Here is a 22106-nt window from a genome sequence, read left to right on the forward strand (position 1 = left end):
TCTCTTGGTAATTTTGGCCTCTCTTTGGCTCCGAACCCACTTCCTCGATTTTTTGGTCCACCCGGAGCAAAATTTCGTCTCTGGATAAGATCTGGTTAAATTGTCATCTTTTTTTCTGATTAAAATACATCGTCATTTTATTTCAAGCTAACCAACAAATCAATTGTTTACCATTTTAGATCAATAGCAAAATCAGATTAACAACTGATTGTTTTTTACGTTTGTCAATAGCTAATCAACAATAATCAACATCATTTTAGATTAAATTAACCTAATATTTTGTGATGATATTGTTTCAGATTGTTTCTTATTCAAATATCTAATCAATTTAGAATGAAATTAATTGATTGTTTTGATTGTTTTGAATGACAGAACAAATTTAAAGAGCTGATTTTTGTTTAGACAATTAAATTTTGTTTTTTAATTGTCAGTTAATTTCCAAGGGGAATTTTTAGTTTACTGCTGAATTGATCATAATAGAAAAAGGTTCCAGTTGAAATTAGGAACAAAACTTTTCAAGATTTTTCGATTTAGTCTCCTCTTGATTCGTACCGTGTTTAAGATTGATCAGAGAGAGAGAGAGAGAGAGAGAGAGAGAGAGAGAGAGAGAGAGAGAGAGAGAGAGAGAGAGAGAGAGAGAGAGAGAGAGAGAGAGAGAGAGAGAGAGAGAAATGATAATAAGTTCATTCATCACGAAATTAGTACTAAATTAAGAGATCATGTCGTTAATTTTTTCGATAATTCCTTTAGAGTAATTTAGTTGGTTTTTCGCTCATTATAACTAATAGAATTGCATAAAATCAGGAAATTAAATTTGTTCTCGTTTCGATCACTTGATGATCAGCTGATTAATTTCACTCACTAATCATGTTTGTTATTTGATTCTCAACAAATCCGATTGTTTTTTAGTTTTTTTTCCATGACATCAAGTAGATTTACACCTGATCATTGGATCTATTAATAGTTGATCAAACTGTCGTTCAACCTTAATTCGTATTGTAAAAAATAAACTAATTGTTGATAATTATACAAGATATTGTTTCAGTTTGTTTTTTATTCAATCTGATGAACATTAGAGATGAAAAAGGTGAGTTACAAGGGGAGGAAGATGAAAGCTGAACCCACTCAGTGGGAGCTTCATGATTACGTATTTTGGTTGCTCTTTACAGTTTTCCAATCAATACAATTGAAAGGATATTGCAAACTTCACAATTAGAGTTACAATTTATGATCAATTTTATATTTGAATGTTAAACTATATGATTTGATCAGTAATTCGTTTTTTTTTGTATGAATATGAAATCAATGAGTTTAAATTAATATTTCCATTGATTGTTGATGTGAATCAATTGATTTTTTTTGTAGCTTTTGTTGATGTTGTTTTTTAAATTAAATTACAAACAATAATTTGCGTTTTTTTCATAGTAAAGATGATTAAAGTTTTGTATGTTAATCATTTGCACAGGATTTTTATACTGGCCATACCCTCAAGCGTTTCATGATAATTAACTTAAGATTCATCAATATCCAGGAAGGGTGTTAATTTAAATTGTCGATTCTGCCATAGTTGTTTAATAGTCAATTTAAATCTTGTTGTTGATTATTAACAAGCTGCTTGATGACATTGATCATCAGCAATCCAATTATTTACCCTATTTGTGAATTCATTTGATTGTGATCCATTTGATTGATCAATTGTTCATCTGAAGGTTGATTAAATTCCAATGGTTTGATTCTAATTAAGTCAAAATGAAATGCAGCTAAATTGCCAATAGATTTTTAGATAATAATTTATCGCCTGGATATAAAAAATCCATGAAGGAACAATGGTAAATATTTTTGGTGAGTTGGTTTACTTTCAGTTCAGCAATTTACTGATTGATTGTAAGATTGCCCCTTGGTTTAATCGGCTCTAAATTTGCTTGATTGTTAATTTTAAAAATCTTCCATGATGGCATCGTAAGTCTTGTTGGACTAAATATGTTCAAGTCTTTGGAGATGTTGATTTGATGAAAGCTTATATTATATACATGATGTATATTGTCATCATTTGATTAATGGTTTGCTTTCAATTATTGTTTCCTTAATTTCCAATAAATCTGATTTATACATTATTATTAATTATTATTCCCATTCTAGTAAATATTCAAGTTTACCATCAGCAGTTAACCTTTGCGCTTTAATTATACACTTTCGAGGAATTGAATCATTCGGTGTTTCCACATGAACAGGAGATTTAGCCTCCACCTCAGGTGATTTAATTGGTGACTTGGGAGATTCTTTATCCATTGGGTGTCCGGTTATCCTTTTAAGAGTTAATTTGGAGCAAGTACCACTTCGTATAATTTGGTAGCCACTCTCGTGTTGATTAGAATTGTGATTTGTATCATTGGTAGTAATGATACGAGATGAAGATAACTGATTAACTTTATCAGCTGAGTTAACAATAGATGAAGTTGACGATTCACTTTGCTCATTTATATCGAAAAAAGGATTATTATGTCCTTCGAAATTTTCAGGTAATGGTATTACTTTCTCGAGACATGAGTCGATTGTCCCTAAATCATGATTATCATTATCATCATTTCCAGTGCTATCTTCTTGTGAAGATGAACCATCATTACCAAAATCTACGTCATCTGAGTGTTGATCTTTTAATTCTGATCGTGGCCTCTTACATTTCCAACGAGAATTTGTGGTAATTTTGATCCTTGTCCTAAGATGCTCTTTATTCCTATCATTCAAAGCATCTTTTCCTGGCAAACTGGTGGAAGATGATGTTGTCGCTATTTCTTTTAATGCACTTATATTACATGTAGATGAAGATGTTTTATCTGTAGAATCATGATTAATATTACCTACACCAGGCAGATTTATTTTTGATTTTCTTTTCTCCTGAGATTTACGACGAGATCTTTTTCTTTCCTTGTGTCTCACTAAGTGTCTCATACTTGCTGGTTTTGGATATATGGAAGCCCCTTTCCTGCAAGCTCCATAGATAAGAGGAAAAGCGGGTGGAGACCTTGATCGAATAGAATTGATTGACTGGAGATTATTATTATTATTATTATTATTATTGTTGTTGTTGTTGTTGCTGTTGATGGTCTGAGTTACACGTTTATCACAATTTGACCAAAATGTTTTAGGAGCATAAAATTGGGGCCATGGAAAAGGCCAAGGAACTCGTAAAGCCCAGTGAGTCAATTTCTCTCGATCTCGATCACAAATGAACTTTTTCTTGTACTTCATCAGAACGGAGAGAACCTTTTGAGATAGTTCATCTTCACCCATTTTCATCAGATTATATCCTTTGGTTTTAAATTTTGAATTATTTCGAATAATAAATGGAACAATTTCACTTGACAGGTCAAAAAATCGCTTCCTATGTTGTAGAGTTAAATTATTCAGTATAATGGCAACCAGATCACTCCAATGCATTGAAAGTCTCTCGACAATTTCATCTCCTTTATTGCAAACACCACAAGTAAATTGATAAAAATGGTCCCCATACAGGAAAGGTGATTCTATCTCTTGAATACAAGCCTCATGGAACCATTGTAAACATTTATGACATTGAAGCATTCGAGAGTGATACCGTCCAGGTCCACCGCAATAGCAATAAATATTTTCCCTATTAGCTTGATGATAATCGTTCCAGGTTAATTTTGTTAAATCATAATGGAAAACTGTTTTCGTTAATTTCATAGCTTCACCAACCGCTGTATCCCTTTCTGCTCCACCTTCTCGAGCACCAAGGGCATAAAGACAAGTACGGCAAGTCCATGGGGCATCAGGTTCCAATACGGAATCAGGTATTTGAGGTTTATGGCATAATTGATGATAACCTTGATTGCACACATCACAAATGACTATCTCATTGGGTGACTTAGAGGAGCCATCACGACATTCACTGCAGATTATATCTGAATCAGAGAAAATCGTATTGGCCGATAATTGTGTATGAATATCTTTAAAATGAGTCCAATATCTTGAATCATCTTCGTAACGAATTAAACAAAGTCCTTTATCATCTTCAATCTTCTCAATTACACCCAGATAATAAAGTCCATTTGTCCACCTTACGAAAACGGTTTTACCAATGTTCATCCAGTGTTTAACAGGATATGAATTTAAATTTTTGATATTATCCTTTAAATATGATTGCACTTGATTACTTCGCACATTTTTCATTCCAAAAGACTTATTAACTACTTTGCTAATCTCTTGGTTATTTGATTTAGATGTTGCATTTGATGAACTTATTGTTGATCGAGAAGTTGATGATGAAGATCCATTGGGAATCATTTCTGAATGACTAACATTTGCACTACGTAAATTAGTCTTTGATTGGCAACATAATTCACAATTAGATTCGTTGTCGGATTTAACTTCACCATCGTCATCGTCATCATCATCATCATCATCATCACAATTGTCAGAGTTATTTTCTTCTTCTTCCATTGAATCTCCTTCAGAATCAAAAGATTCAGACTCTGAATCTGATGTTGATTCTTCTGAATCAGATGATGAATCAGCTTGACTTTCATGGACACTGTCAGAATTATCACCTTTATCTGCACCATTCTGATTGTTATTATGTCGCAAGATAACCTGAGCATACTTTTTATTAGGTAAACGGCTTCTTATCTTTCTACTAGCGGAAGTTTGATCGCCATCATCATCAGAGTCTTCATCGGTCAGTTCGGTTTGACTTTGAACTGAAGTTGTATTGCGAGAATGTGACATTGGTAATAAATCGAAAACCAATGTTGATCAACAAATTATCAGAGTAAATGAAGGTGATAGAAAAACAAGGTATTTGGTAAACAGAGAGTTAGAAAAGAAGATGACGTGAGAGAGAAGATAAAAAATAGGTAAAAGTAACAGAAATCAGTCAATTGACGAAAAAAATGAATAGAATATAAGGAAAAACAGATGTTCAATATTGAACATTGAAGTTAAATGTTCAACTGAATTGGTAAACAGGCCTAGAGGTTGTCGTACAATTTTCATCACGAGTCATCCAAAAATAGCAGGAAAAAACGGTGAAGAAAATAAATCGTGTTGATGCGAGAAAAATGGAAGAGGGAGAGAGAAGAAGAGAAAGAAAAAGAGAGAGAGCTGGTTCAGTCGATTACATGAGAAATGAGAGATGGTGATAGAGAAAAAAAAAGAGAAACGAAATTCAATCAACACAAAAAATAGAAGAAGAAAAAAGAAAAAAAAAGAAAGAGTAAAAAAGGAAAAAGATTGAGATAGAAAGAGAAAGCGAAAGAGGATAAATACAGGAAAGAATTGTAAAGGTTTTCAGTTGAGCACTTTTTTCATGGAGAAAATGAAACAAAAAGTGAAAAAGATTCTCAGCTAAAAGGTAAACATGTTGATTCCATTGAACCAGAATCATAAATTACATTGGAAAAAGAAAAAATCACTAATCAAAACAAGAAGATAAATTAACTAACAAATTGAATTAAATGTTTGATGACATAAAAATACATAAGAATTAAAGAGCAAAGAGAGAGAAAAGAAAGAGAAACAGTTTCAATGATTCGACAACATTGTCGCCACTTTCATCTTTCCATTTGGAAGCAACTGATTAGTAATATTACCTGAAGATGGCGCAGAAACCCAATTAATTTTCTTTAATCAGTTGATCGTTAATTTGGTTTGATTAAATTCTCAAAACTTTCAGTGTTCTTATTCAGATGGTGACAAGGTGATGGAATAGATTTTGAATTCCTTTTCAAAATTGTCCACTCAATCAATTGATCTCTAAAGAGAGAAAAGTTGACAAAAGTAAAACTAATTTTTGTGTTATAAAAAATTCTGTAAAATCATTGATAATGTTATTTACAATCTAATCAATATATCAAAGTGAATTGATTGGTTACTAATTGAGAACCAGGAATGAGTGTCATTAGAGTTTCCATTTACTGGGATTGACAGTTAGTTTTCCAATCATTATTACAACTTTTTTCGTCTTGTCAATTATTAATTTATTTTTACCTCAACAGAGTAAAACTTTATTGCAAAGGAACAAGTAGTTTCAAGTTTACCCTGAAAAAGAAAACAAATCTGATTTAGTGAATGAGTTTTGTTTTTTTTTTGTAGTAACGAATTGATCGGTGAATGGATTTGTTTTAACGAGTTGATCGGTGGATGAAGCAAATTGATAACAAGTAAAACAAAATACAATAGATAAAAAAAGGACGAAGGAAACGATTAATTAAGTGAATCATGGGAGGAAGAAAAGGAAAATAATGGAAATTAAAAAATGGATAAGTGAGATTAGAGTTGATTTGTGGATGAAATAAGGATTAGGAAGATTGAGAGAGAAATAGAGAAAGGAACAAGTGAGCAGCAAATATTGCAAAATGTGCGAAACTTATCATTGACATGGTTCGATTATGGAGCATTCAGATCTTCAGGATTAATCTTCTATTATTCTGATTGAATTGCGTGAAATATGATAAATTATATAGTTGAGGTTTTCGAATGATTGAAAAAAACTTTTGATAGGGAGAAGATTAGATTGAGTATATGAGATGATAAGGAACTAACAGCTTAAGACTAATTGTCAAAGTGGTGGTTTGTTTTCAACTAATAGCAATTAATCACCACGATCGCTGCAAAAAGGAATATGATTAAATTATAAACAAAATAGCAAATAAATTAATAGAAATAAGAGAGGAAGGATTTTGTTAAGTAAAACAGGAAAAGGGATGAAAGAGAGAGAGAGAGAGAGAGAGAGAGAGAGAGAGAGAGAGCAACAAGATGAGGATGAAAAGAAATAATAGAGAAAATTGTTTTGTTACGAAAGATCAATCGGTAAAGCAAATTAAGGAAAAGGAACTTTGAGATGGGCAATTAATTATTCGATTAGTTGAACATAATTAGCTGGAAAAAGTCCATAGGTTCCATCGGGAGCCATTCCCTGCCACCAACCAACATCAACTTGTTCAATATGAGTAATTATATCATCAGGATCAAAAGTGATTTCGGTTTCATCAGCTGCTTGGTAATCGTATAAAGCACGTGCACGTAGCCCATACTCAGATTTAGGGAACTTTTTCTCGGCTTCTTCGAGGAATTTTCTTTCTGCTTCTGATTCATCTTCAGGTTCCTCCGTGTGTTCAGTTGGCTTTTCTTCTTCTTCTTCAGCATTTTCCTCACCTTCTTCTGCAATATCTTCTAAAGTGTCCAGATATGAAGATTTAACGGTGAAATAATGATTCTCATCAGATTCAAGATTAGTTGATGAGAAAACTAAATCACTTGGTTTCCACATTTTGTATACATCAAACTCCTCATCTTCCAATTCTTCAGCATTAAGTATATCTTCAGATTGCTTATCATTAAGCTCTTCTTCAGTCTCATGAATTTCAGCGTTCAGATTATCTTCACCATGATCAAGTCCAGGTTCAGGAGATGGAGTTGTGATAACAGTTGATTCAACGTTGAGCGTTTGTTCAGTTTTGGAAGGCAAATTTGATTTTGGTGTCGATTCTTTATCCACTTTAAGTGTCTCCAAAACTTGAGTCTCTTTTTCCAACGGTTGTTTTCCATTCATCAAATCTTTTATCTCTTTATTTTCACTCACTTCTTGGTCAATTTCGTCAATGATTTTAACTTTCGCTTTAAATGTATCTGTTGGTGACAAAGAAAAAAAACAAAATTGTTCAGTATTGGATTGGAATAGATTAGCCATTTACTTACCATTTAATTGATCGGCTGAATTTTGAGCAGGTTGTTGATCACTGGACTCGGTGGTTTTGTGCATGGATTGAGTTTTAATATCTTGTGGTTCATTGTTAGAATTTTGTTTAGATAATATTAGGGGATCTCGAATTTTTCTTAAAGGTTTTTCGGCCATGATCGGGGGTTTACCTTCTTCGAACGCTTTCTTGAAACTTTCAACTCGACTTTTAACATAACTGGAAGCTTTGGCTTCTTCAGAGTTTGATCCATTATTTTGACCGTTTGCGATTTCATCGTCTTTCACTTTAATCCATTGGTTATCGGCGACACTTCTTATTCCTATTTTAGATCGATCAAACTCCTTTCTGATGTCTTTTTCCGTTTTGATCTCAGTTTTCGTTGATCTGATTATAGTGATTTTCTCTTCAGATGCTTCATCTAATTGTCTTTCTACAAGTATTTTCTCTCGAGCTGATCTCTCTTCCTCAAGTCGCTTTTTCTCCTCGAATCGTCTTTTATTATCTTCTTCTTGTACTTTACTCCAAAAAGTTTCCCGTTTGACTACATCGATCTCTTTCTGTGGTTGAATCCTTTTATAATTGGTACCGACAGGACTAACATTCTCAACAATCGATCTCTCCTTAAGGTTAAATGAATGGATAGAAATTCTTTCCAATTTTTTGATTATACTAGTCGGTTCAACGTCATCTTCATTTCTTGCCTCTATTGTCATGTTTGCTCCACGGAAAAATTTGGCAACATCGTTGATATGATTGGCACAGGTCATTTTACGAGCTGGTTGAGCTCCTTCTCCTTGCTAAATGGAGATGAACAAAGAGAGAGAAAGAGAGAGAGAGAGAGGAAAAAGTAAACAAAAGATTAATCATCTTGACAAGAGATAAAACCGTCTATGTGGTCAGAGACAAAACAAATCTCATCTTCTATTAACTGGTAATCATCAACAGATTGATTAAATTGAATATACGTGGACAAACAAATGACTAAGCGAAATTTTGTTCAACCAGAGCCGACGCCCAAAGAGTATATAAAATCGTTGAATCATTTGAGAATCAGAAACACAATCATATCCTTCAACACTTTACAATATCATCAATAGATTAATCTACAAGTGATTCTAAACTCACTATTTAACTGAAGATAAAATAAACAACAATTAAAGTAATTGGTGTTATAGACCATGAAGGTTTCATGGTAGTAAGAAGGAGAGAGAGAGAGAGAGTAAGAAAAAAGCTTCAACAGATTAAATCAGAAACCCAATGAATTAAGAGAAAGTATTGAAAGAATATGAGTGTAAATTGATTGACAGAATAAGAAACCAACCCAATTGATTATGAAGTATTTTGGAAGATCTGAATTAGCTGATTGGTATCTACAGAAGGCATACATGATCCGAGAAATGGAAAATTGATCAGCCAAATCTTCAAGTCCATTTCCACTTGCAACCAATTCAAGACAATCCGATTGATTCTCGTAACCATACACAGCCCTAGATGCAGAAAAAAAAAATTAAAAAAAGATAATAAAGGTGAGTGATTAGCTTAATTGCTCATCAGGTAAATAACAATAATAATTTAGATTGATTAGAATAGAAACAAAACAAAACAGATGATGACTATAAAAGGTAATAATAAATAGAGAAACTATTACAAGAGAGATACAAACGGATAGGAAAGGGAAGAGAGAAATTGATTAAATTGAAAGAGAAATGATTAACTAATCACTTACCAACTAGTATCACTTTTTTCATTGACAACCTCCTTCCATGATGAAACGAGATCTCGTTGATATTTATCGAAATTAACTGGCATTGTGATTGTAAAAGTCTATCAACAGAATTAGAAAAAAAAAACAAAACAAATTGCCAATCAAGATGAACAAAGTGCTTCTGATGTAAGTGATGATGACCGGTAAAAGGAGATAATCAAGATGACATCTAAGTTCTGATTGAGGTTGAAGGTGAACAGGTGATAATTGGTTAAGTGTGATGGTCAATAACAATTGAATTAATTGTAAAGTAAATCAGATAATTAGAAAGAAGAAGAAGAAGATTAAAGGTAAATGGATGAACGTTGAACTTGCTTGCAAAAAGTGAACAAAATTTCAACACAGAGAATAACAAATAACAAACAGCATAACCTAAGAGAGGAAAAAGAAGATGATGAAAAGAAAGAGAATTAGAAAGAGATGAGGAAAAGAAAGAGAATTTATCATCCTGTTTGGCTCTTTCTTTTTCTAATGGTAACTTTTGGGTTACTCTTTTTTTTTTCATTCAATTTTCTTTTCGAAAGAAATGGCAAATAAATCGGTAGACAGACACGAGGTGGCGTTCGTTCAATTCTTGTTTTGAATCACCAACACGCTCTTGATGTTGGTTTGGTTTTTTTCATCCTCATCATCACTTTAAATTATTCTCATATGTGAGTACATTGGATTTTGTATTTGATTCATTTTGAAATGACAACAAACAGTGTTGATTTTTATTTATCACAAGAAAACAATCTTTTGTGTATCCCTGATCATGGCCAATCACAGCAACAGCAACAGCAACATCAGCATCAACAACATCAACATCAACAACCCCAACCCCAACAACAACAACAACAACAACAACAATCGTCAACTGAGTGGACCAATGGGTCAACAACACTATCGTTAGTTCATCATCAATTACACCATCATCAACAACAATCATCACAACAATCACAACAACAACAACAACAACAACAACATTCTGACACCTTATCCCCTGTTTCTAATCCCAGACAAAGTCCAACTATAACTAAACGTTACTTGACCGAATACATATCGGAAAATGGCTCCGTCAATGACACTTGTAGTTCTGAACCACTGCCCAAAAAGTTACATACCAATGGTAAAAAGACTAAAGGTCGAGTTAAGATCAAAATGGAGTTTATTGATAATAAATTGAGACGATACACTACGTTCAGTAAAAGAAAATCAGGAATCATGAAAAAGGTAAATGAAAATTTTCTAGATTCACTTTAACCACTTTTCTACTTTTGTTTTTGTCATTTTAAATTCATTTGTCCAATGATAGTTAATTTAACAGTCACACACACAGCCAGCCAGTTGATGAGAGGAAGAAAAAAAAACTCTAAGCTAAATAGCATTTTGTCAACAATTTTAATCCAATTGGGCAATTGGATTATAATTGTTGATAGACTAGAGACCCAGTGAAGCAAGAAAAAAAAAATAGACAGAGGAGGAAGAAGATGATGAGGTAAGGTAGGCAGAAATGCTAAAGATATTTATACAAATCGTTTCTGCAAAGAGGGTAAAAGTTAGAAGATGATGAGGATGAAGATATTTCTCTTAAAGCAGCAATTATAGCTCATTGTGAGAGAGAATGGAAGAAGAGGAGAACGAGCTAAGCTTAGATGTTTTCTTTTTTTTCCATGTATCTTCCATGTTCGAGAAAAAGAAGAAGAAAAAAAATTAAAACTGAAGCCTCTCACCAAAGTTCGTGGTGAAACTTGAATCAGTTCCAAGTTTGTTTCCTTAAGGAAAAAAAAAGAAAAACAAGAATTTCGAAAAGCTCGTTGAAGATGAAATGGATAAAAATACCATAGGCTGTGTTCTCAAGATAAACTGACAACAGAAACTCGATACAACAACTTACCACTACCAATACCTCATCAAATTCCCGGTGTGTCTAACGTTGCATGATAGAAGATGATGAAGATGAAGATGGTAAAAATAAGGATGCTGATGATTAGAAGAAACAAAAAAAAGTTGTTTATCCACCAAGACCCATGTTGATGTTGATGATGATCATCATTATCACTCAATATCATCAACAACCATATGAACATAATCAACTGGATCATCACCATTCTGATGATCAATTCAGCTTATCAATGAATGAAAAATAACAGGATTACAATAAATTAATATGATTACTTTTTTTTTGAGAAAAAAAAAAGTTGATCCAAGTTGTAAAAATGTCACAAATCTTAATCGGGATAATCCTTGACTGTTGAAACTTTTATTCATTTGGCTCTTTATTTTTTTTTTGTTCACATTTTTAGGAAAGCAAAATTTGTCAACTACTGTAGCGTATTTTGTTTTTTACCATCTCTTGCTAATCTTTTTCATCTTCTTCATCTTTGTCATTCATTTGTCTTCAGGCTTACGAACTATCAACCCTAACGGGAACCCAAGTCATGCTCTTGGTAGCAAGTGAAACTGGTCATGTTTATACCTTTGCAACCAAAAAATTGAAACCAATGATAACCAGTGACACAGGTAAAGCCTTAATTAAGACTTGCCTATTCTCACCTGAACCACAGACCAATGGTTACGATCCTAGAATGTCATCAACTGGTTACGAAGAGACGGAATTAAGTTATTCTGTTAACGATGATTCGTCTGAAAAGGTGAGCCTTAACCCATATTTCGCGATTTGAGTGGAACAATTAAAAACAAACAGACAATTAAAAAGACAAAACAAAAATCCTACCGGTTGATTTATTTATTCAACCTCTATTTTTCCATATAATTTAATGACACAACAATTAACACCTTAATCTTCATCTATTACTTTTAATCCCACGAGAACAGTATGTTAATGTAATAATTTGTTGACTCAAGTTGTTGAGAACTAAGAGTTTTAATAAATTGTTATAATCGGAAGTCATTGAGTATCACTGATTTACCTTTAACATATTGTTCTCGCCTTTATTATCAATATAACTTCACTAATCAACTAACTAACTAATTAATTAATATTTTCCTTTATTTAATTTCTCTCTCTCTCTCTCTTTCTCATTTTTCTATCTTTTCTTCATCTGGAAGTCTTCGGTTGGTTTTGAGAATTGAAACTTATCTCTGTTGAAAAGAAAACACTGAATATCTGAAACTGAACTTTATCTCTCTCTCTCTCTCTCTCTATTTCTCAATAAAACTGGAATTGGAATTTCAGAGGTCGAATATTTTTCTCCAAGACCTGAAACCTCTGGTCACAAGACTAGAAAAGCAAAAATTTAGAATCAAATCTCTAATCTCAATCAATTAACATCACAATCAACCTGATTCGGGTGTTCGATTAACGATAATCAAACAATAATAATAATAAAAAAAAACTGATTTCGAAAATCAAATCACTGCCAAAGCATTAAAACCCCACCGATGATTACAATTATCAACCTAATTACACTTGTTAATCCACCACCACCACCACCACCGAACCACCTAACCCACCATCTCTAAAATGCTATTGCATTAGAATTATTTTCTATTGTTAAATTAAAACCAAATCCATCCAAAATTATCAACCCAATTGATAATCCAATCAAATTTACATATAAATATAAATTAGTTAAACTAAATATTACAAGATAGAAAAGGTCTATTATTAATTTGTGTCCATATGAAAGTTTATTTTACTCGTATTTGAAATCCAGTTAATCAAATTACCTCAATTGTAAATCGATAATAAAAAGGCTCATCTAAACTTTCACTTGTCCACAATTTAATTGTAATCAACGTTTTTTTAAAGTTAAACAGATTCATCGGTAAGATGATTTCTCTCCAACCTTGACTAACTTGTTAGTTGAGTCTTGTTTTCTGTTTACTCACTTATAGTAAATCTATTGACTTGATAATAATAACAATTTTGACCATTCGAGGTTAATCCGATCAATTAACGAGCCCCAATGGTCAGTTAGATAATTTTAATTACGATAAGTTAATTTGTTTTATCAAAACTAATAGATTGATATGGAACAAAACTTTCAATGTTAATAACTACGACTAATTAAATACAATTTAGTTACCATGTGGTTAAAAACAAAAAGGTGAACATAGTAAACTGAATTAAGATTTACAATCAGGTTTTCTATCATTTATCTTATTAATCAACTACAATATGTTATATACTATAAATTTTGATTCGCTTTCCTTTCACCTTTTTACCTAAATTTTCATTGAGAAAAAAAAATTTACTCTCTTTATACTTATTGTAATTACTACGAACTTTTCTATCGTAAGCCTTACTACGTTAACATGATACGTACTCATGTAAGTTAATTGTTAATCAAATAATCGTAGGTTGTTAAATCATGAATGACGAAGTGAATAATTAGCGAGAAAAAAAAACGGAAACGAAAAATATAATCGTAGGTGTCGATATGTAGGCTATTTAAGATATAGTTTTTACTTTCATTCATTTAATTATTTATAATTCTTTCATTTTCGAAACTGATTTTCTTAAGTTTTTCGAGTATTTCTGTTATCATTTCTCTAATTAACTCAAATTGCTTCTCGATATTCTGATATCAATGAATAATAGTCAAGAACAGAGCGAGAAAAAATATTCATAACTCGCTAATAAATGATGAACAATCAGAGGATTTTTACAATGGTGATTGTAATATAAATTTCTGCATCCATGTTTCGTTTAAATGATAAGCAAAGTACAGTTACGATAGGCCGTTAATTCATATAATTGTGTTGATAAAATAATTCTGAACAACACCCATTCCTTAAACCGTAGGCTGCTACACGTTAATTAGTTTGAGGTTTTTTCTACTTGTAGGTGTTGAATTGTCAAATCATAAAATCAATCGCACAAGTTAATTACATTTTTGTTATATAATTAGGCTTTTTTTTATTGTCATCTAATTAGAATAGTTGAAATAATTATACAATTACGAGAGATATTCAGTTGGATAACAAATAATAAAAAAAGACGAGCATCATTACCAAAGTTTACTTGTGACTTTCATATTAACTAACACAATAATTACGAACTAATAAATTAACACAATTAATGTTTTTCTCGTTATAAAAACTGACCAATAAATATACTCATTCACATTATTTTCTTTTTTTTTCGATCAATGTTTAATATCTGTTCTCATCAACCGTCATATCCTATTCCTCATCCTGTCCCATGATTGTCGACGTTATCAACTATTGGCGACTTATCCATATCTCACCCTGTTTCTATCATATCTGTTGCACGATACCTGATCTGTGTAATGATTTTCCACCGCCGATAATAATAATAATTCCTATGCAACCTCTTTTCCTTGGTAACCCTTTTCCCTTCACCTCGACTTTTGTCCTGAGAACAGTTATCAACGACATCGAATTATAATTTATCTGCTTGCATTCAATTCCCGGATTCAACATCATCTGAACTGCATCATAATTCAAATCCCAATAATAATTATCTTTACATCTTGGACAATTTAAATTGTGACAATTCAACGATGAATGTCAATATAAATAGCTCAACAAACCTTCCTTTACCACCCTTCGGAACGATCCATTCCTAGGACCAGCAACCGATGATTATGAAAACTATCAATTAACAGCACATTTCAATAGTAATAACAATAATAATAACCGTCATCATCATCATCATCATCATCATCCTGACGACGATTGTCATCTTAATCATCTTAATCATCCGCATCATCTTTCACCAGTTAATAGCTCATCATCACATCTTGATTCATTTTCATCAACTCATTCCAATCAACATGACCAACTGCAACCAGCTAATCAACTTAATCATCACAATATTGTGAATAACAATTTACATCAACAGATAACAATTAATATTGATTTACCTGAAACACAATTAACCGATGCTCCAAATACAAATGATTTAACATGCTCGTATCCATTTTCATCTTTAATTTGTTAATCTCAATCAAGAAGCAATATAATATAATATATTAGACCAACTCGATAATCGATATTTAAATCTACAATAAACATATCTTGACCATGATAATAATTAATTTAATTCGTACAACAAATTGCAACAATTAAATCTACACCCTTGATAGAGCTTTAAAAGGAACCCAATTGCATGATTGCTTATCATCAACAAAACTTATTCATCATTCATAAATCAATTGTTAACTGTTAATTTCACTCTTTTAATCAAATGTTACTTAATTAAATTAATTTTTTTTCTCTCTCTCACACAATCATATTCAATTAGAATACATTATTTACCATCAATTTGTTTTACTATCGATGATCAAGTAAACCTAACGTAACATGTTCAATGGAGACAAAAGTTTCCCTCGATTTTTCAATTCAATCGAACTGAATTAAATCGTAAAATTTGATTGTATCATTAATTTGTTGTTTTTTTCTGTTTCCTGATGATTTCAATTTCTACCAACAACTTTCACTCACACCCACACTATCACAATTAACCAATCAAATTGTTAAGTAAACCAGTTCAAATCAAGACAAACCTGAATTCACCTACACAAATAACAACATGATTACAATTAAAATCCTATAGAATCAATTTGAAATGAAAATCCTAACTAATGATGATACTTAATACCTTACCTATAAGATTCTGGCCTAGTTAATTAAGAAAATGTGATTAATTGTAAATCCATTTGTTGATTGTTATTGTGAGTATGAAACTGCATTGACAATTTAGATTCAATTTAAATTCATTTTACAGACTAAATTTTGGTTAATTAATCTTCCTTTGATGAGAATTTTTTTTTGTTTTCAATTGTACTTTGATTGTTATGAAATTTTAATTGTTTATTTATCGTTAATCAGTTGATTGTTTTCTCCCCATAATAATCTGGTGTTTAATGTTTAATTGAATCAAGGTGATAATCCTTGGTAATAGTTATCATATCATTACCTAATTAAATTATTAATTGGTGTGTTTAACATTTGATTGAATTAATTAATTGCATTTTCAGGAGGAAATCAAAACATGATCACATAGATTTCCTGACTGATTCAATCAATTCCTGATCATAATCTTATACATACTTGACTTTAATTAGTTATTATCTTAATCTCGATACGTTTAATCAGAGATTCAAATATAAGTTAACTTTCAATGTAAAAAAAAGTGGCAAAAATCATGATAATTATTGATTGACATTAGAATAGTTTAATCAAGAGAAGAGCTTTAATTTACTTTATAACATCAATTGGATTAGGATTAGGATTAGATTTTCAATTTCTGTTGGGAAATTATCCCTTTTCATGCTAATCTTTTACCATGTAAACAAATTTTCAAATTGTTTATTTTTGTAACCTAATTATCATGGGCTTTGATTGAGTAAACATTTTAATCAGGGTTATCCAATTGTTGCACAATTATAATCATGTTTTAAATGATTGTGAAACAACAGACACAAAACATAATTAATTGTGATATTCATTTTCTTTTCTCATGATTTTGATTCATTTTGCTCATCAGGATGAAGAGGATTCGTCATCATCCCAAGGTATTTTCTCATCTTCAACAGGAGCCATTGGAACAACATCAAATTCATCCAACAGTAATCACAATAATCAGTCCTCGTCCTCATTATCTAATCTTTATCATCAACAACAGCAAGGAAAGCAACAATTAACTACTGCACTTGCATTAACAACAACCAAAGGCAATTGTATCAACTCATCTTCGTCTTCATCCTCATCCTCAAGTCCATCTCCATCAGGTTTATCTTCAATATCTATTATGCCAAACAATTGTTCAACCAAATCATCTAATCAAGCCAGTAATCACAATTTATCATCGACAGTTACATTGATTGATTCAAAACCAGCAACGACTTTACCTCTTAAATTAACTACTTCAACCAACACAATCAACCGTTCAATTGGATTGTCCAACAATCATAATGATAATAACACGGGAACAACTTTCACTGCCGCTATTTTAGGTAATTGATAAATTAGAATCGACTAATTATTATATTTTCTGTTGGTATCATTGAAACTTCTAATTGATCATCTTAATTCAATTGGAGATACATTCATCTTTGATTATTTAAAGAACCAGATTCTAAGACAATATGACTTGTTTACTTGAACCGAATCCAAGAAAATTTTCAATTGTGTCATCTTCTATTAGTAAATTGTCAGACAAAATTAAAATTCACTATTAACTTGGAAAGTTAATTCATCCACATCTTAGAACTGATTAAAATTGTATTCGTTGATTATCAAGCTGATTTTATTAAATTGAAAGCGAACAGTAAAGAATCTCCTTACTCTTGATTAAAACCTCAGTCACATATTGATAGTTAGTAGAATTTAATCACAAGATAATTATCATATAAGATTCGATCAATTAACCGTGCAACTGATTAGCTTAAGGATTATATTTAATCTATACTTCATCCTATCGAAGGGTAATCTCATCACTAATAATTGATCTGTCAAAACTTTTCCTGGTCAATAGATTTATTCATGATCTTAAACGTTTCGAGTCACTCGTAGTCTTTATGATAATAAGTAACCTTCATTAATGTATTTCTAACTAATTCGCCCTCGTACAGGATTTGCGATCATCTAGATCGATGTTTTTTTCCTGTTAAACATCCTCATTAGTTATCACACTTTCGCTATTCTGATTAACTACCCACAATAAAATTCACCCACGGTTTAAGTAAATTAGAACAATCTTATCTTTAACGTAACAATTGAAATGAATTGAGATTTCAACTTTTAATCAACTGTATTAACATTAAATAAATGTCATCTATTACTTTTATCTCATTATTAGGAGGGATTTTACCTCAATCAACTTTATCGAATAGGAATTCAAACTCGCAAGAGTCACATGAATCGAATGGATCAATGAATTCAACAACAGTTTATAAAATACCTGAGTTCGGGGCATCTTCATTGTCCGATCAAAGGTTATCATCTAAGTTAACATCGCCGCTGTTCAACACTGGTAAATGAATTGTAATCAAATTGTCGATTCTTACTAATCATATTTTAACTTGACAATTTTATTTATACAGGTAATGTTGTTTTATGTACCAACCAGACCGCCACTAGCAATGGTTATATGTACCACACGCCTCAAGGGGTTGTTTATGCAACTAATCCTAATTCGTTGTTTGCAGAAAGCCTAATTTTGAAATTTGGACAGAATTTGAGCCAAAAAAACCATTGTAGAGATGACTTCGAATAGCAAAAAATCTATTGATAGTTTTGATCAAAGCACTAGCTATGTTAATCGTACCAAACGTGAGTCAATCTCTCCAACTGGAAATAACGATTCGGATCATGTAAGAATGAAGTTCAATAAATCGTAAAAATTTTGTTTATAAATTCAATAAGAAATGGCTATGAAAATAAATGTTTCAATAAATTCATAAGTTTACCTGACTGATCGAACCAAATAAATTAAAGGGTGTGTAGTTTAAAAACTGAAATTTAGAGATAAGAAAATAACTGGTAAAAGGTTAGCTTATCTTTTTTTCTTACCTTTGTCTTTGTGATTTTCTTATCTCTTAATTTCAGTTTTTAAACTACTGTACACACCCTTTAAAAGATTATAGTTGTAGAAATCTTGTAAATCTTCTCATTAACAAGCTTAAAGTAACTTTCTTAATAAGAAATGGCAGCTCGTGGCTTTTGATAGATGAAAAATGCAAAGAACTTGATAATGTAGAAGTAATAAGTCAATTAAACAAAAAAACTTGAATTTTAATTAAAGGAAATATCAATACTCAAAGAACCATTCATTTGATCAGAAAAATCTTGGATTAAATCAGTTAATTGTTGAGAAAAATAATTAAAGAAATCTTTTCACTGAATGGTTGACATATTTTAATGTTCTCTTCGAAAAGAGCGAAAGCTTTGCGATCGAAATTCACTTCTCTCCAAACCACATCGACTTTCGAACCTGTTTCTTTATCGATAGTAAATTGCGATTCAATTGAATTTTCTAGTAATGAATAAGCCTCGTTCAGACCGAAGTCGATCAAATTTTCAAACGTTCATTTACTTGCTCCCAGCTTTAATATTTAAGACGAGAGTTTACACTGTCCTCGGATCTCAATAGAACAATTATTGAATCAACTTTATCCACAGTTTCATAGAATAGAGGCATAATATTTTTCGCGATTCTTTCAATCCAATTGTTGACCATTTTCCTTAATTTAGTTAGAAAATCGGCCAGTTCCATGTCTTCAATGAACACCAAATACGATAATCGGCAAATATTTCCAAACAGATTGATAGCGATCGATTCGAATTGGTCATCGAACAATTTAACTAATTGTTTGAATCGTGTCTCCAAAAAAATTTCCAATAATTGTTCAGGTTTGAGAGAAAGTAAATTTGAACAACAGGTTAAATTTGATCTTATTTCGTGTGGATCACAAGGTGGGTCAACATATTCAATATTTCTGGTGATTCGTTCAACCAAAATGAAAGAGAAATTCTTGATAATTGTTCCATATTGAGCTATCTTGTTTGGTCCGTTCATTTGATTTTTGGAAATTTTCTCCAAATCTTGAAGAACCATACACACTTGTAAACTTCTTCAAATCTTGATAATAAATCTTTATACTTTTCCCTGTGAGAAACCAAAGAGAAAATATTGATCATAATGATGATGATTAATTAGAAAGAAAGAGAATAGAAAATCAAATTCCTTACCCAATAACTGCTTTAAGATCATCTTTCTTTTTCTCTACTTCTTTTGAAAGAGTATTTTTGGTCGAAACAATTTGATGGATTGACGATCTTTCAAATAATATCTCAATGTTTTCCATTTGAATAGTTACTAACTGATAATCAAAGAAAACAGATTAGAAAACGTAACTTTTACTATTAAGACAAATGCCAGCAAGATAAATTAAACTCTATCTAAATCACCAGCTGATTGTAAGCTAATAAGTCAATACATTTAGATGATTTTGTAAGCTCAAGAGGAGCGGCTTTTTTGAAAAAGAATAAATGGTTCTGAGAGAGATGAGAGCGATTTTGAACAAGTTCAGCCATCAATTTAAGAACTGGTGTAGTGACCTGATGTAGATGATATGCTTTCAAAGCAATTAAGTTATCAGACTAACCATATAAAATAAAAAAAAAATACCAGAAAAGCAGATGCATTTTTGACATTAAAATTTTTGTATGAATATTTATGTTGAAATTCAATATTTTTATGATAATTCAACCTTTTTTGTGTGAAGATTGAGTTCAACTCATTAAGTAATTAAAAATTTTAAAAAATGGTAAAATTTTCTAATTAAATGTATTTCATTCAGTTTGCTAAAATTTTGCTTTTTAAGATATTCTAGCAATTATTATTACAATTATTATTATTGGCTATTACTAATATTAGTATTAGTAATACCATCGATATTAAAGCTTAAGAGAACAGTTTGAAATTTCAAAGTTTTCATATAGGGAAGGGTTAGAGTAACAATTAGAGTAGGACTGTGGATGAAGAGAATTCAATAATTGTCTAAAATCTATATGGAAAACATTGGAATCTTATTTGAAAGATCTTCAATCGATCAAATTATTTTGGCCAAAAATGCTCTCGTAAAAGAAGTAGAAAAAAAGAAAGATGATATTAAAGCAGTTATTGGGTAAGGAATTTGATTTTCTATTCTCTTTCTTTCTAATTAATCATCATCATTATGATCAATATTTTCTCTTTGGTTTCTCACAGGGAAAAGTATAAGGATTTGATTGGTATATCAGATAATTTAAAAGTGATGGCTCTTACCTGTGATATTGTTGTAAAATCACAACATCTGAATAAGGCTGTCAATCATTTTAAATCGAGAGAAAACCAAGTCAATGTCATAGATGAACGAAAAGATCATACACTGGAATATGATTTAATGGTCAAATCTAAAATAATTTTGAGAGCTCCATCCAAGGTGAGATCTTTTAATTTCTTAAATTATCGTTATTGTTTTCTTATTGTTTTCTTTTCTGTTCACGATTCCAACAATTGGTTAAATTGTTCGATAATCAATTCGAATCGACTTGTGCCAATCTGTTTGGAAATATTTTGGATACTTGCCGATTATCCTATTTAGTGTTCATTGAAGACATGGAACTGGCCGATTTTTCAACTGTATTAAGGGAAATGGTCAACAATTGGATTGAAAGAATTGTGAAAAATATTATGCCTCGATTCTATGAAACTGTGAATAAAGTGAAGTCAATAGTTGTCTTGACGAGATCCTTGGATAGTGTCAACTCTCGACTGGAATATGAAAACTGGGAGCAAACAAATGAAATTTTATTCGATAATAAAATTAACATTTGGAACTTTTTCCTGAAAGATATTACCATGGAAGTAATAGAAAATTTGATCGACTTCGGTCTGAACGAGGCTTATTCATTACTAGAAAATTCAATTGAATCGCAATTTGCTGTTGATAAACAGAGTGGTTCGAAAGTCGATGTGGTTTGGAGAGAAGAAAATTTCGATTCGAAAGCTTTCGCTCTTTTCGAAGAGAACATTAAAATATGTCAACCGTTCGGTGAAAAGATTAAAACGATTTCTGATCAATTATCGTTAATCCATTCAAAATTTTCAGGGCCAAACAAGATAGCTCAATATCGAGTAATTATCGAGAATTTCTCATTCATTT

General features: G+C 31.3%; 3 protein-coding genes across 3 annotated transcripts; 1 reads left to right on the forward strand and 2 right to left on the reverse strand.

Annotated features, from left to right (window-relative positions):
* Positions 1-1034: 1034 nt before the first annotated feature.
* LOC128390118 (uncharacterized) lies at positions 1035-5990 on the reverse strand. The gene is made up of 2 exons (XM_053349791.1): positions 5855-5990; positions 1035-5772 (listed from the first exon to the last, which is right to left on the reverse strand). The coding sequence occupies exon 2, from the start codon at positions 4744-4746 to the stop codon at positions 2125-2127; it is 2622 nt and encodes an 873-aa protein (XP_053205766.1). The 5' UTR covers positions 4747-5772; positions 5855-5990; the 3' UTR covers positions 1035-2124.
* On the reverse strand, positions 5972-9966 carry LOC128390121 (drebrin-like protein B). Its single transcript, XM_053349796.1, has 4 exons — positions 9445-9966; positions 9040-9205; positions 7717-8515; positions 5972-7647 (listed from the first exon to the last, which is right to left on the reverse strand). The coding sequence occupies exons 1-4, from the start codon at positions 9525-9527 to the stop codon at positions 6872-6874; spliced, it is 1824 nt and encodes a 607-aa protein (XP_053205771.1). The 5' UTR covers positions 9528-9966; the 3' UTR covers positions 5972-6871.
* Positions 9967-10061: 95 nt separating this feature from the next.
* On the forward strand, positions 10062-18811 carry LOC128390122 (serum response factor homolog). Its single transcript, XM_053349797.1, has 5 exons — positions 10062-10695; positions 11868-12116; positions 16943-17411; positions 18257-18430; positions 18501-18811. The coding sequence occupies exons 1-5, from the start codon at positions 10174-10176 to the stop codon at positions 18671-18673; spliced, it is 1587 nt and encodes a 528-aa protein (XP_053205772.1). The 5' UTR covers positions 10062-10173; the 3' UTR covers positions 18674-18811.
* Positions 18812-22106: the final 3295 nt, after the last annotated feature.

Source organism: Panonychus citri, unplaced genomic scaffold, assembly GCF_014898815.1.
Source record: "Panonychus citri isolate SS breed McGregor unplaced genomic scaffold, ASM1489881v1 Contig00115, whole genome shotgun sequence".
NCBI lineage: Eukaryota > Metazoa > Arthropoda > Arachnida > Trombidiformes > Tetranychidae > Panonychus > Panonychus citri.